The sequence below is a fragment of the Cheilinus undulatus genome, linkage group 13 (genome assembly GCF_018320785.1).
Source record: "Cheilinus undulatus linkage group 13, ASM1832078v1, whole genome shotgun sequence".
Classification (NCBI taxonomy): domain Eukaryota; kingdom Metazoa; phylum Chordata; class Actinopteri; order Labriformes; family Labridae; genus Cheilinus; species Cheilinus undulatus.
The window spans coordinates 44,949,498-44,963,473 of NC_054877.1; the positions used below are offsets into that span (position 1 = coordinate 44,949,498).

The 13,976-nt window shown below is 38.9% G+C and overlaps 1 protein-coding gene across 5 annotated transcripts in view; it reads right to left on the reverse strand.

The window, feature by feature from the left end:
• The window catches only part of astn1 (astrotactin 1), a 714,709-nt gene that overhangs the window by 6,419 nt on the left and 694,314 nt on the right, over nt 1-13,976 (reverse strand). For all 5 annotated transcript variants that reach the window (XM_041803561.1, XM_041803558.1, XM_041803557.1 and 2 more), the window contains 2 exons: nt 10,052-10,152; nt 8,172-8,355 (listed from right to left, as the gene is read on the reverse strand). In XM_041803561.1, the coding sequence (XP_041659495.1) occupies nt 8,172-8,355; nt 10,052-10,152 (285 nt within the window). The remainder of the gene's footprint in view (nt 1-8,171; nt 8,356-10,051; nt 10,153-13,976) is intronic.

The following is a 13,976-nucleotide window of genomic DNA, read 5'->3' on the forward strand; positions in this document are numbered from 1 at the left end:
ACACTAATCTCATCACCATCGTTTATAGGCTTGCAGTCCCTTCAAATAAATCACAAGTGTCAAACTCAAGGTCCGAGGGCCAAATCTGCCCCGTGGAACAGTTACATCCGGCCTGTGAGATGATCTCTTATTTTTGTTATAACTGGCCCATCAGTATGAGGTCTGCAGATTTCCTCAAGTATGAAAATGTCAACTTATCCTTGATGATTTAAAGAAATCGTTAAGTCAAAATCTGAAAAAGTAAGGAGTACATATTTAGATAAGAAGTCAGGAATGTGGGAAAAGAAATTAATTTTGGTTTTAATTTCACATTTTCGATTTAGCATCTCACAATTAGGACTCAAACTTAGGATTTTGACTTTTTATTTCATACTTTGAGCATTTAAAGTCATAATTTTGACTTCTTTTATAATATTTTGAGCTTTAAGATTCATAATTCTAATTTTTAAGTGATATTTTGACCTTTTTAACCAATTATTTTTTATTTTACCTCATATTTTTTAATTCCAAACTTTGACTTCATAATCCCATAGTTTGACCTTTTAGACTCACAATTTAACATTTTTAATCATATTTTACCTTTAATTTCATGATGACAAATTTTATTTCATATTTTGACCTTTTAAACTCATGATTTTGACTTCTTTTTAACATATTTGCATTACAAAAACATTATTTTTTCAAGTTCAATTTCATAGAAATTTTTTAACTAATAAATGTACTTTTCTCAGATTGTGAGCCTTTAAACTTTTCTTTTTAACTTTTAAAATGTCAAAAGCACTTATCATCAGTGCTGGGTTTTTTTTCATATTTTATTACTGGTGAAGCAAGGTTGACAGTTTATGGTTAAAAACGTGACCCTGTTAGGTTAGTCCTGAATCCAGAACCCAGCCCCTACTGTGATTGAGTTTGACACCCCTTAACTAAACCAAGCCTGTACCTACTGCTGCTTCATCCTCAAATAACTCGACCATTAACCAGGGTATAGGATTGAAGTTTTGCGAAGTAGATCCACCTGTAGCCAGGCGAGGAAACTTGCCAATCCATCAGCTTTGCAAGGTAAAAGGACAGTGGATAGCAGAGAGGAAAGAGAGTGGCAAGTAAGCGCTGAGGAGAGGCTTCAGTCTAGCCACTCTGCCATAAAGCCCAGACCAGTGGAGGGCTTAAATGATGGTTGTCCTTTTAGAACTTTGTCCCATGGAGCTCACTCAGTGACCATAAGGGTCTTGGTCACCTCTTACTAAAGTCCCTATCCCTCGATTGCTCGGACTGAGACCAGTTCTTGAGAGTCCAGAGCAGAAATGTTTTTGTAGGCTTCCCCAGATCGATGCCTTGCAGTATTCCTGTCTCTGAGCTCTACCTGCAGTTCCTTTGACCTCATGGCTTGGTTTTTACTCTGATACGCATTGTGAGGCCTTCTATACCTTTCCAAATCATGTCCAATCAATTTGATTTACCACAGGTAGACTCCAATCAAGATGTTGAAACATCCCAGAAAAGATCCAGAGAAATGGGAGGAACCTGAGCTGAATTTCAGGTGTTTTGGCAAAGAGTGTAAGATTTTCCCCTTTGTTATCATGGGTCACTGAGTGTACTGATGCCCCAGTGCAATTTGAGTACAGCGCAAACTGCATCCAATCTTTGGTTATTGATTTTACACCAGTATCAAACTGGGACTTTTCAGTGCAGGAGTCAGAATCAGTATAGAAATGGATCAATTCATTCCTAATCAGAGCTGTATGACAGTGCAGGAAGCTTTTGAATAACATCCACCCAGAGAGCAGACGGTTCTTGTTCTTCATAACAACTCCTCTTTAAGTTCCTCTTGTCTGTGGTTTATTCTCAAATGACAATTCCTTTGGCTGCTTAAGAGGGAATATACCTCTCCCACCCAAACAACACATCTGTGGTCCTGCTGACCGTAAACAAGAGAGCAGACAGACTCCCATTCAGCACGCACTCACTAACACCAAATATTGTACATGTGCAGACCACAGACACGGTTTCATCTTTCCAAATCAGCTCCATGTTTTTATGCAGAGAATTCCCCCGCTCCCCTGTCACAAACAATGAGGACTGAATAAACTGGATTTTCATTAGCTAGTCAAAATAGAGATAACAAGCGGCCTGCTCAGGCTCTGACTCAATGTAAACTCCTATCAGCCAAGTAAGCAATATCTGGAAACAAATGAATGAACCAATGTGGCTTTATCTTTCTTGTGGCAGCAGATATTCTCATCTGCTGTTTTTAGAAACGTATCGAATCTCACTGACGAGAGCGTTTGGCATCCCGCGGAGGACGTTTCTGTTTCCCTTTTTCATGCAACATCGCGTGACGTTTTAACTCGAACCATAAACTCGTGGAAACGCCGTCTCTCCACTTCTTGACACTTCTTCTCCCCGGGGCCAGATCCTGTCGTCACCAGGGGAGCACCCATCATTTCAGGCACGCTGCTTGGCCACTGATTTACAAGAGGCGAGACGCTGTGGCTGGACGGGGAGTAAATCCTCAGTCCTGGAAATGTCCTTGGTTGGACTCTGTGCCCTTTGATGAACTGTAAAATAGTTGATTTTTCTCCAATATTCTTTGTTTCTGCTCTACAGTATAACCAGAGGAGCTCTCGTGATAGTAACCTTTGTTATTGTTGGAATATCTCGAAGGAAACCGTGATCGTAATCGCAGCAGACTGTTTACTCTGCTCTCTGACTTCTTATAGTTGGGAGAAGGACAAAAATACACACAGAAAAAGTCGTGAGGCTGTTTTTGTCCAGCAGTGATTTATTGCTTTCTGTGATGCAGAGAGGTGCAAAGAAACAAGGTTTAAATATTTACATGATCTGATAGGATTTCGAGGAAAAATATCCCATAACCACTGTCGCTGAATGTTAATGTGGCGATGATTGACTAATCAAAGTTCCTTCATTTGCCTCCATAACGTCAGTTTCAAAGGGTTTCTCTGCCTGGTTCAGGCCTAATGTAATGTTTGAGTGGTGGGCTTGATGAAGTATTTTGTTAGTTTAAAGCAGGGGTGTCAAACTCAAGGCCCGGGGGCCAAATTCGGCCCTTGGTGCAGTTATACCCGGCCCACCAGATCTTATGATATGTTTATTAGAACTGGCCCACCAGTATGAGGTCTGTAGGTTTTCTACAGTATAAAAATGTAAACTGAATCTTAATGATTTACAAAATCCTTGCTGGGTCATAACAATTAGAAAAGGAAACAGTAAAAATAATTTGATAAAAAGTTTAATTTTCCATCTCACAGTTATGACTGAAAGTTATGGTTTTGACTGTTTATTTCATATTTTCACCTTTTAGATCAGGGGTGTCAGACTTAATCCCAGCAGGTGCCGGATTCTGAATTCGGGTCTAACCTGAGGGCCCAACAGGGTCAATATTTAACCATTAAGTGTCAATCTAAATGCTTTTGAGGTTAAAAGGTCAACATGATAAGTTAAAAACTCAAAATCTGAGATAAAAAAATCAAACTTTTAAGTTTTAAAGGTAAAAACATGAACTCCAAAGTCAAAATAATGTTTTTAAAAGGCAAAGTAAGAGATAGAATACTGAAACCATGGTTTCTCACAGTCAAAATATAAAATAAAATTAGAAATCATGAGTTTCGAAGGTCAAAATATGAGATAAAATTAGAAATCATGAGTTTTTTGAAGGTCAAAATATGACATAAGAGTGAAAGTTAGGAGTTGAAATGGTCAACAAAACTGAGATCAGATTCAAAATCATGATATTTAAAAATCTAAATATGAGATAAACATCAAAATTTTGAGTTTAAAAAGTCAAAATATGAAATAAAATTTCAAATTCACAAGTTTAAAAAGACAAAATATGAAATAAAATAAAAAATCATGAGTTTTAAAGGTGAAAAATGAGATAAAAGTCAAAGTTAGGCATTGAAAAAGGACAAAACACAAAATAAAAGTCAAATCATAACTTTAAAAGGATTTAAAATTTAGGATTATGAATCTGAAAGGTTAAAATTTGAAATAAACAGTCAAAACCATAACTTTTAGTCATAACTTTAAGATGCAAAATTGAAAATATAGAGAAAAAACAAATTTCTCCTACGTTTCTGACTTCTTATCAAATTATTCTTACTGTTTCTTTTTCTTATTTTGTACGACTCAGCAAGGATGTTATAAATCATCCAGGTTAAGTTTACATTTTTATACAGGAGGAAATCTGCAGACCTCATACTGGTGGGCCAGTTCTAATAAGAATATCATATGATCCGGTGGGCCGGGTATAACTGCACCATGGGCCAGATTTGGCCCCAGGGCCGTGAGTTTGACATCCCTGTTTTAGATTTATAATTTAAAAAATGTAATAATAATAAATTCCTTTAAAGTCATGATTTGAATTTTATCTCATGTTTTGACATTTTTTAACATCTAACTTTGACTTTTAGCTCATTTATTACCTTTACAACTCATGATTTTGACTTTTATTTCATATTTTGCCATTTAAAAACATTATTTTTCAATTTCAATTTTATGTTTTGATCCTTTTGAACTAACAAATTTACTTTTCCCAGATTGTGAACCTTTAAACTTTTTTTTTTTATTTTTTACTTTTTAAATATCAAAATTGTTTGTCATCAGTGCTTTTTTTCATATTTTATTGCTGGTCAAACAAGGTTGACAGTTAATGGTTAAAAAGGTGACCCTGTTAGGCCCTCAGGTTAGTCCCGAATCCAGAATCTGGCCCCTGCTGTGATTGAGTTTGACCCCCCCGTTTAAAACTCATGAATTTGAAATTTGATTTCATATTTCAACCTTTAAAACTCATGATTTGACTTTTATTTAATTTTTTGACTGTTTAAAATCTTGGTTTCAGTATTCTATCTCATATTTTGACCTTTAAAAAACATTATTTTGACTTTGTATGTCATGTTTTTACCTTTCAAACTCATAAGTTTGACTTTTATCTTAGATTTTGATATTTTTACTGGTTGTAATTTTATTGCCTAAACCTTTTTAATTTTGTATTGATATTTGACGTGTGCTGCTGACCTCTTGGCCAGGTTGCCCTTGTAAATGAGATCCTGATGTCAGTGGGATTTATCTGGTTAAATAAAGGTTAAATTAAAAAAAAAAGAGTTTTTAACTTATCATGTTGACCAGCATTTAGGTTGACAGTCAGTGGTTAAATATTGACCCTGTTGGGCCCTCAGCTTAGACCCAAATTCAGAATCCAGCCCCTGCTGTGAGTGAGCCTTCATTCTCTCACTCTTGTTCTGTGCACACAACCTCAATCATGGGGAAGACTGCTGACTTGACAAAGAGATTTCACTGACACCCACATGGAGGGTAAGCCACATAAAGTCACTGCTGAAAGGTGAGAGAGGCTGCATTAAAGATATTAATGGAATTACAGAGAAAAGTGTGGTAAGAAAAGGAGGGTAAGCAAACAAATAAAGCAGAGTTAAGAACTTAGGGGAGCTTCACAAGGAGTGGACTGAGGCTGGAGTCAGTGGACTCACAGGAGCCACATGAACAAGGCCTCACTGCTGAGCTTCTAGTGATTTGGTAAGAAGAATAAACAGTAGTATCTCTGCACATCCCTCATGTTTATCAGTCTGAATAGGCTCAGATACTTTATACCAACAAACCACTGTCCTAGAAAAATGTCTGAGGATACAATCTCTATCCTTATATGACCAGAGACTTTGCTTACTCCAGACACAAACATAAAGCTGATCGAGATCAGACCCCAATGTTAGATCAACTTTGGTTCGACTGGATGCCAGTGATGCAAATGATCTGAGGTGCTTCAGTAGAAACCTGCCAACATCAATACAGGATGCTTGAAAAGTCAGCGTGACCCTTATTTTGGTTTTCTAAAAATGATATCAGTAGTATTTTTGTCCCGGCGTCAGTGCAACAGTTTATCGGCTGCATTTGTTTTTCCCAGCGGAGGAATAACGTCAGAGAAACAAAAGTGTCTGACGCCGCGGGGAAGTTGTCAGCACACTTAGTCACCCAGCGGTGGAGCTGCGAGGCCATTAACCTTTCCGCCTGCATGCTCGCTAGGTAACAACACAGCATAAAGCTCCACTTTAAGTTCAGTGTGGAGGCTTTCCTCACACCAAACCAGATACATATGAAAGCCTAATGCTCATTTGATGACTTGGCCAAACAAAACATGTTTATACCCCCTTAGCCTTGTTACCAGGCCTCACCTTGAATGCACTTCCCTCCTGCTTTTCCAGCTCCGAGGTGCCTTTATTACCATTAATCACCCCTCCCTTTAACTAAATTGGGAGGCTGTTAATGTAAGTGTATTTTAATGGAACACTTCAGAAGCAACTCCCTCAATTACATCAACTCTTTCCAGCACGGCTCCTATTAAAAACAAGCTTTCATTACGGGGCGGGGGAGCCCACAGACGGAGAGGGAAACGGAGAGCATTAAGGGAGCCTCGGCTAATCAGTTTCACCTGCACGTACCTCAGACTGCCATTTATACGTTTACTTTATGTCCGACACATGGCTCTGTTTAGAACAGATCCAGCTCTGATTTGTTAGCCGTAGTTTTGGGGAAATCAAGGCTGAGTCTTTGTAAATGGATGGTGATATCATGCAGGTTAAGCTCACTTTAATTCCTGACATTTTAGTTTAAATGATGTTCATCTGTGACTGAATTCACAAAAACAACCACCCAGAATCAAAGACGACTCTTTGGCGGCGAGGATTGAAACATCTGCCCAACTCTGAGGACCAAAACAAGAGTCGGACTGTGGCGTGCTTTGAGCGGCTGAAACCGTGGCGATCTGGCTGTCTGAGCCGCTCAGTGATGTGTTTGTTATTGTGCTGGAGAATTCAGTTTGCTTTGAAAATTATGTGAAAGAAATGCTTTGGCTGGATAGGATTACGTTTATTTTGATTCTGTTAGGAGCATCAGGGTTTTAAAGGTACAATACGTACAGTTTTTGCATGGAAATGTCTAAGTAAAGGCGGCTTTACATCTAACGACTTTTCTTCCGATTTCAAAGTCACAGACAAAATTCCAAAGTCGGAGTAAAATCATAAGAGTCTTGCTAAAGTTGCAGCTTGCTCCCGTAGTCTCTGTTCTTAGGTGTAAGATGGTCATAAGATTCGATTTTAGCTGTTTTAAGGCAGTCTCTCTTCAGTCTTGGCATTACGATAATATCAAACGTGTTTGATATTATTGTGGAAAGACTTTAAAATGGACAAAAATAGGTTTTAAATGGCAAAATTGTGTTAAAATTGAACAGAAAATGGATGAAAATGAGTTAAAATTGGTGTAAAGTGGCAACAATGTAATTATAAAAACATTCTTAGTTTATTTTGGGGGGTATCTGTGGACCCCCTCTCAGTGTCTCATGACCCCCAAGGGGGTCCTGACCCCAAGGTTGAGGACCACTGCCTTAAAAAACTGGACCGCCTATCAGAGGACTCTCGCCTGAAGGGAACCAACTTCAACGCAAAGAGGATGATGTACTGATCTATGTGAAAGGGTGCTTTTCTGGGTCAAAGGTCACCTTTCAGTCTTTGTTGGTCAACCATATTAGCCCACTGTGGGTGACATAATTGCTCGAAATATGAAAGACATAATCAGAATGGATGAGAAACATACAAACTGGAAAATGGGGTAAAATAAAATGTATGCATACATGTCCTCTCAGGGACTCTCAAACCATTTTTTCCTTTAATTGTGCCATCTATTTTTCATTCCCATGCTTAGTTCCATTTAAAGTCCAAACTGCAGCATTTTTTTTCCTGCTTTATGAATTTATGATGAAGATGGTGGGTCAGGAACCTGACCAGTTCAGAAGCACTGGTCTGAAATAATTTAAAATATGACTTAACCTACTTAATTTACTTTTTTCCATGTAGTATGTAGATTTGTACCCACAGCAGAGGCTTTCAGCTCTGGAACGGCTCACAACCTCAGTTTCAAAGCTCTTCTGCCTGCTGTTCATTGTTTTTAGGCTACAAAAGTTGACTTCTGCTTTCTTTGTAGTATCCGTAACATTACTGGTGGACTTGAGGTGGACAGTCACCCCCCCTTGGTGCCCTAAGGTCAGGTCAGTATTATCAAGAATATGTTGGAGAATATCCCTGCATTAAATTACCCTAACTGTGGAGCAGTAAAACCTTATAATTCTAAGGGTTGAACATTCATTGTACCTTGGTCCCAGCTCGTCCTCACACCTCCAGGTGAACTCTCCAAAGCTCTCGTAGCGCTGGTTGTAGTGGTAGAGCACGCGGTGCAGTGTGGGAGCACCCAGATCCATCAGAGTGTTGTAGGCCGTCTGCTGCTCTTTCCCACTGGTGTATCCATTGAACAGGTTATAGATCTTATCGGCTATTTCTGCAACAACAAACACAGTCAGAGGTCAGCGACCGTGAGAAACATTACATGGGTCCTTATCATGGTAGTGGGAAACAGCCTTAAAAGTCAGAAGTACCTTTAATAAAATAATTCAACTAACTTGTCTCTACCAGGTCTGTGAGATCGTGCTGTTGAAATATATTCCTCTATCCATGTCTGTCAAACTATTTCACTACAGCAGCCTATTTGCAGCAGTGCTCAACATCACCAAACCCAGACTTGAAGGTTTGGATCATCTTTCTTTTCATTGACTAATAGATCAAAATCTGCAGCCTTATGTCCAGGGCTGAGGGTGGAATTTTTCCCTCCAAACAAATACTACATGAAAGAATTTCAGAAGAAAAAGAAGAAAATGTATTGCTGTCATTTTTTTTATTCTTCTACTGTCACTATGCTTTATGTTAGATAGGTCAAACAGATGTTATTTTTACATTCTGAAATGAATAAATCACCAAAATATCAAATATCAAAGACAAAGTGGTTACAGAATTTCTTCTAAAGGGAAATGGTTTTTTAATGACTTTAAGTTTAGGAACTATCCACCTGTCCATTTTCAAAATGCCAATAAAATATGTCAAACAAAAGCACAGAGTGATAGTGTTGTATTTCCTGTCACTGGCAGTATGTTTTCAGGTATCATAAAGCCAAGAGAGCAAGAGTTCACTGACGGGAGCTTTTTTATGATGTTCATTAAAATCAATGGCAGAATCTACTGCAACAAGTTTGGTGAAAAACTCCCCCTGATGCAAGACATGGTAAAGTTTTCAGTTTTAAATGGTTTATATTTATATCAAACTGCAATGTTTTGAATAAGGAGTACTTAATCCTGCATCCATCCATCCATCCATCCATCCTACCATCCATCCATCCATCCAATCATCCATCCATCCATCCATCCATCCATCCATCCATCCATCCATCCAGCCAGCCAGCCAGCCAGCCAGCCAGCCATCCATCTGTCCATCCATCCGTCCATCCATCCATCCATCCATCCATCCATCCATCCATCTGACCTTCCATCTGACCATCCAACCATTCATTCATCCATCCATTCATCCATCCATCCATCCATCATCCATCCATCCATCCGTCCATCCATCCATCTGCCCATCCATCTGCCCATCCATCCATCCATCCATCCATCTAAATATCCATTTATACTGTATTTCCAACAGCCACCATCCAACCATCCATCCATCCATCCATCCATCCATCCATCTGTCTGTCCATTTGTCTGTCCATCCATCCATCCATCCATCCATCCATCCATCTAAATATCCATTTATACTGTAGTTCCATCAGCCACCATCCAACCATTCATCCAGCCATCCATTCATCCATCCAGCCATCCATTCATCCATCCAGCCATCCATCCATCCAACCACCCATCAATAACTTGATATATATTTAAATACGTTCTGAAATACAAATCTGCTTACAGCATTCTCAAGTAAATAGGCAGACCAGAGGACAGGTGAGAAAAAGTCCTTGAAAAACTAACAACACTGTTTTAAACTCCATCTTTGAATCCGCACAAAATGTCCCGTGTTTCTAGTCACAGCGAGGGTCTGCAAACACAGAACAATAATGACGTCTGACTTTCTGTTTTCTACCTTCATGTTCCTCCTCTCTAAATCCAACCTGTCCTGACTCTAACCTGTGTCCCTCTTCTCACCTTGAGCTTTGACGTCATCCACAGTAGGACATGGTGTTTTGATAGTGACCTCACTCGGACTGGAGCGGCGTCCTGTGTTGTCTACCGCCCACAGCCTGAACCTGGACACAGAAAAAACAAAAACACACAAACACAGCAAAGTTAGACTGAAAATTCAACCTGCTGCTGATTGTGAGTTACAAGTTTACAACAATTCTGTAGTCTGAGTCAAAAGCATTACATCAACTCCAACATGATGGCTATGATGACTGGTATCTGCATTAACCATGCAAGCTCCACTGGGCAGGAGTATATCGGCACCATTCTTAGTGGCTCTTTCACCTCTGTTTGTATATGAAAGATCTCTCTGAACACTTAAAAGCTTGTAAGACTGAATGTATGGTGGATAGTCAGGGCTACACAGTATTAGTGGGACCCCTGAAAAACCCAGAGGATGGGTCCTCCCCAGTTGTGATTTATGATGTAGCATTTAGTCCTAGGTCCTGGCTAACAGTTACCTCATTCTGGAAGTGAAAAGTGTGTCAAATTATAGTTGGGTTCTGTTGTTAGAATTATACATTCATGCTATGTTTAAATCTATTTTCTATACAGTTTTAGCCATTTTTGCAACATCTTTTGTCACTTTTCACACATTTTTGCTGTTTGTCCCCCTTTCTTGCCACTTTTAATCCATTATTGCTACTTTTTGACAAATGCAGCTACTGTTTTGCAACTTTCATCCATTTTTTTTTTTTTGCTGTTTTTCACCCTTTTAGCAGTTGTCATCCTTTTCCCCACTGTTTTGGCAATTTGAGCCAATTTTTCCTGGGGTTTTTGTTGTTTTATTTTGACCTTTTTTATGCCATTTTCTGCCACTTTCTGTTGCCACATTATGCCTTTTTGGCACCTTTATCCAAATTTTACCATTTGTAGGCCCATGCTTTCCACTTTTTTGCTACTGAAGGCCAATTTTTGCCACTGTGTACCACTTTTAATCCATTATTGCCACTTTGTTGCCAATTTCCGCAGCTATTTTGTCAGTTTGAACAAATGTTTGCTGTTTTTCATCCTTTTAGCAGTTGTCATCCTTTCTCCCACTGTTTTGCCAGTTTTAACCAGTTTTTTTCTCCTTTTTGCCCTTTTTTACGCCATTTTCTGCTATTTTCTTTCGCCTCCTTATGCCTTTTTGGCACCTTTATCCCATTTTTGCCATTTGTAGCCTATGTTTTCCACTCTTTTGCTACTATAAGCCCTTTTTAGCCACTTTTTACCACTTTTAACACATTTATGCCACTTTGTTGCCAATTTCAGCTACAATTTTTCCAGTGAACCAATTTTTACCCAATATTTTTTGCCATTGTTTGCCACTTTTTAAAATGATTTTTAACCTATTTTTTGCTAATGTACGCCATGTTTTTGCTACTTTCTTTTGCCACACCTTTATCCAATTTTTGCCATGTGTGGCCCATTTTTGCCACTGTTTACCTCTTTAACCCATTTTCCCACCTTTTTTTTTGACCAATTTCAGCTACTGTTTTGACAGTTTAAACCAATTATTGCTGCTTTTCAACCTTGTCAACCTTTTTCTACTGTTGTGCCAGTTTGAAGAAAACTTCACTGTTTTTCCCATTTTTTGCAACTTTATGCCAATCTTTGCTACTTTTTTCCTTTTTCTTTATGTTAATGTTTAAATTGATTGGCACTTTTTTTCTTCATCATACTATTTTTTGGCAGATTTCACCCATTTTTGCTGTTTGTCGCACTTTGTTGACACTTTTAACCCATTATTGCCACCTTTTGCCAAATTTAGCTACTGTTTTGTAAGTTTTATCCAAATTTTTGCTGTTTTTCACCCTTTTAGCAGTTGTCATCCTTTTTCCCACTCTTTTGCCAGTTTGAACCAATTTTTGCTGTTTTGTTTTTTGCCCTTTAATTTTATTTCACTGTTTGCCACTTTTTAATGACTTTTAACCCATTTTTTTGCTATTTTACGCCATTTTTTGCTGCTTTTTTTCCCCTTTTTTTTCTTTTTTTTTGTCACATTATGCCTTTTTGGCACTTTTATCCCATTTTTGCCATTTTCCACCTGTGTTTTCCACTATCTTGCTGCTGCAGGCCCATTTTCCTCATGCTGATATGAACCTGTAGGTCTGAAATAAAGTACACAGTAAAGTAACAGTGTAAAAAATAAAAAATAAAAGCATAAGCTTGAAAATAAACAGCTTTCTTAAAACCACATCTCTTCCCTTTGGATGTCCCTTTGACATTCACATGAAAAATGTCCAGCAATGGTAATTTACAGTACCAACAACAGAAAAATAAGAAAAACTGTAGTTGCTGCTGCTTTTTATGCAGATATAACCCAATTAAAGACCGCTGTTAGTGGGAGATAGTGATTACCCGACTTCAAACACTTCTTTATAGAGCTAATAACCTTTAGTTTCACTGATTGAATATCTCCACCTAGTGAGGGAATCACAAACTGCAGCCAAATTCTGCATCAAGGGTTGAAAAAGCCACACAGACTTTCATAAAGAGCAGCAAACCACAGTGCATGTTTGACGATTCAATCGTACATTCAAACACTCATTCTGCATGTCTTCAGAGATTGAATCATTGCTGAATATGCAGAGCGTGCTCCTCTGTGTCATGCTTACATAATAGCATGCACATACTTCCCTCCACTCTATACATTTTCCCCCTACAAAGCACCGATCCCTGGCTCTGGAAGGCCTCTGTCTATAAGGAAGATATAAGGAGTGCGTGGCGCCCGAGAGGGAGAGACGAGGCCTCGGCTCAGAGAGATGAATGAGCTGCCACACAGGATAGAGAGAGCGGGAGCCCCGTCGATGCTGGGATTAAAAGGGCATGTGCAGCAGCTCCAGTCAGCCCGGATACATAAGGAGGCTCCGTCTCCTCTGTTTTTTTGTTTTGTTTTGTTTTGTTTTGCTCATTCTTTCTTCCCCCTGTAGCCCCCTCTTGATATTTTTCTCCCTCTTTCCTAAACTTTGTCTCTGCTAATCCATTTCTTTCCTCTGTCTCTCTTCCTCTCCAATACATGTGTGTGGCTTCCCTTTTGGCAGGCCTCTCTGTGAGATAAATGTCAGCATGTGTAGGAGAGCATCTGATGATTCGATATGTGTAGTTGTGGGTGTTCACAGAGCTACATCTCAGTTACTTTTAAGATTTTGAAAGCTCATCTCTCAGACCCTGTTTTTACTTTTCCCTGTACCTCCCATCTGAGTCCTCAGACATGGAGTTGTAAGCCTTAATGCAGTGCCTATAAAAGTATTCACCTCTTTGGATGTTTTACCCTTCACTTCCATTTTATAAATTAGTTATTGTCAATATAAATTGGCTTTTTTGACAAAAAATACCTCCTTAATGTCAAAGTGAAAACAGATTTCTACAAAGTAATGCCAAACAAATAAAATTATTCAAGGTAAAATAAATGACTGCATAAATATTCACCCCTTAAAGTCAGTATTTAGATGCATCTTTAGCTGCAATCACAGCACTGAGTCTGTGTGGATAGGTCTCAATCTGGCTTGCACATTTAGACACTGCAATTGTACTCCACTTTCTGTTGGACTGAAGTCTGGGCTTTGACTCAGCCACTCTAGAACATTCACCCTGTTATCTTTAAAACATTCCTGTGTAGCTTCCTCTGGATGTTTCTTCTCCCAAGCTGCAGTTCTTTGACCTCCATGAGTGCCTACTTCAATTTACCCTCTACCTTTACAAGCCTTCCAGGGCCAGTTGCCAAGAAGCATGCCCACAGCATGATGCTGCCACCACCATGCTTCAAAATGGGGTTGGTGTGTTTGTGGTGCTATGTTTGGTGTCCGCCAAACATAGCATCTTGTCTGATGAACCCAAAAGCTCTATTTTGATCTCATCAGACCAAAGAACTTTCTTCCTCTTAACCAAACAGTCTTCCACATGC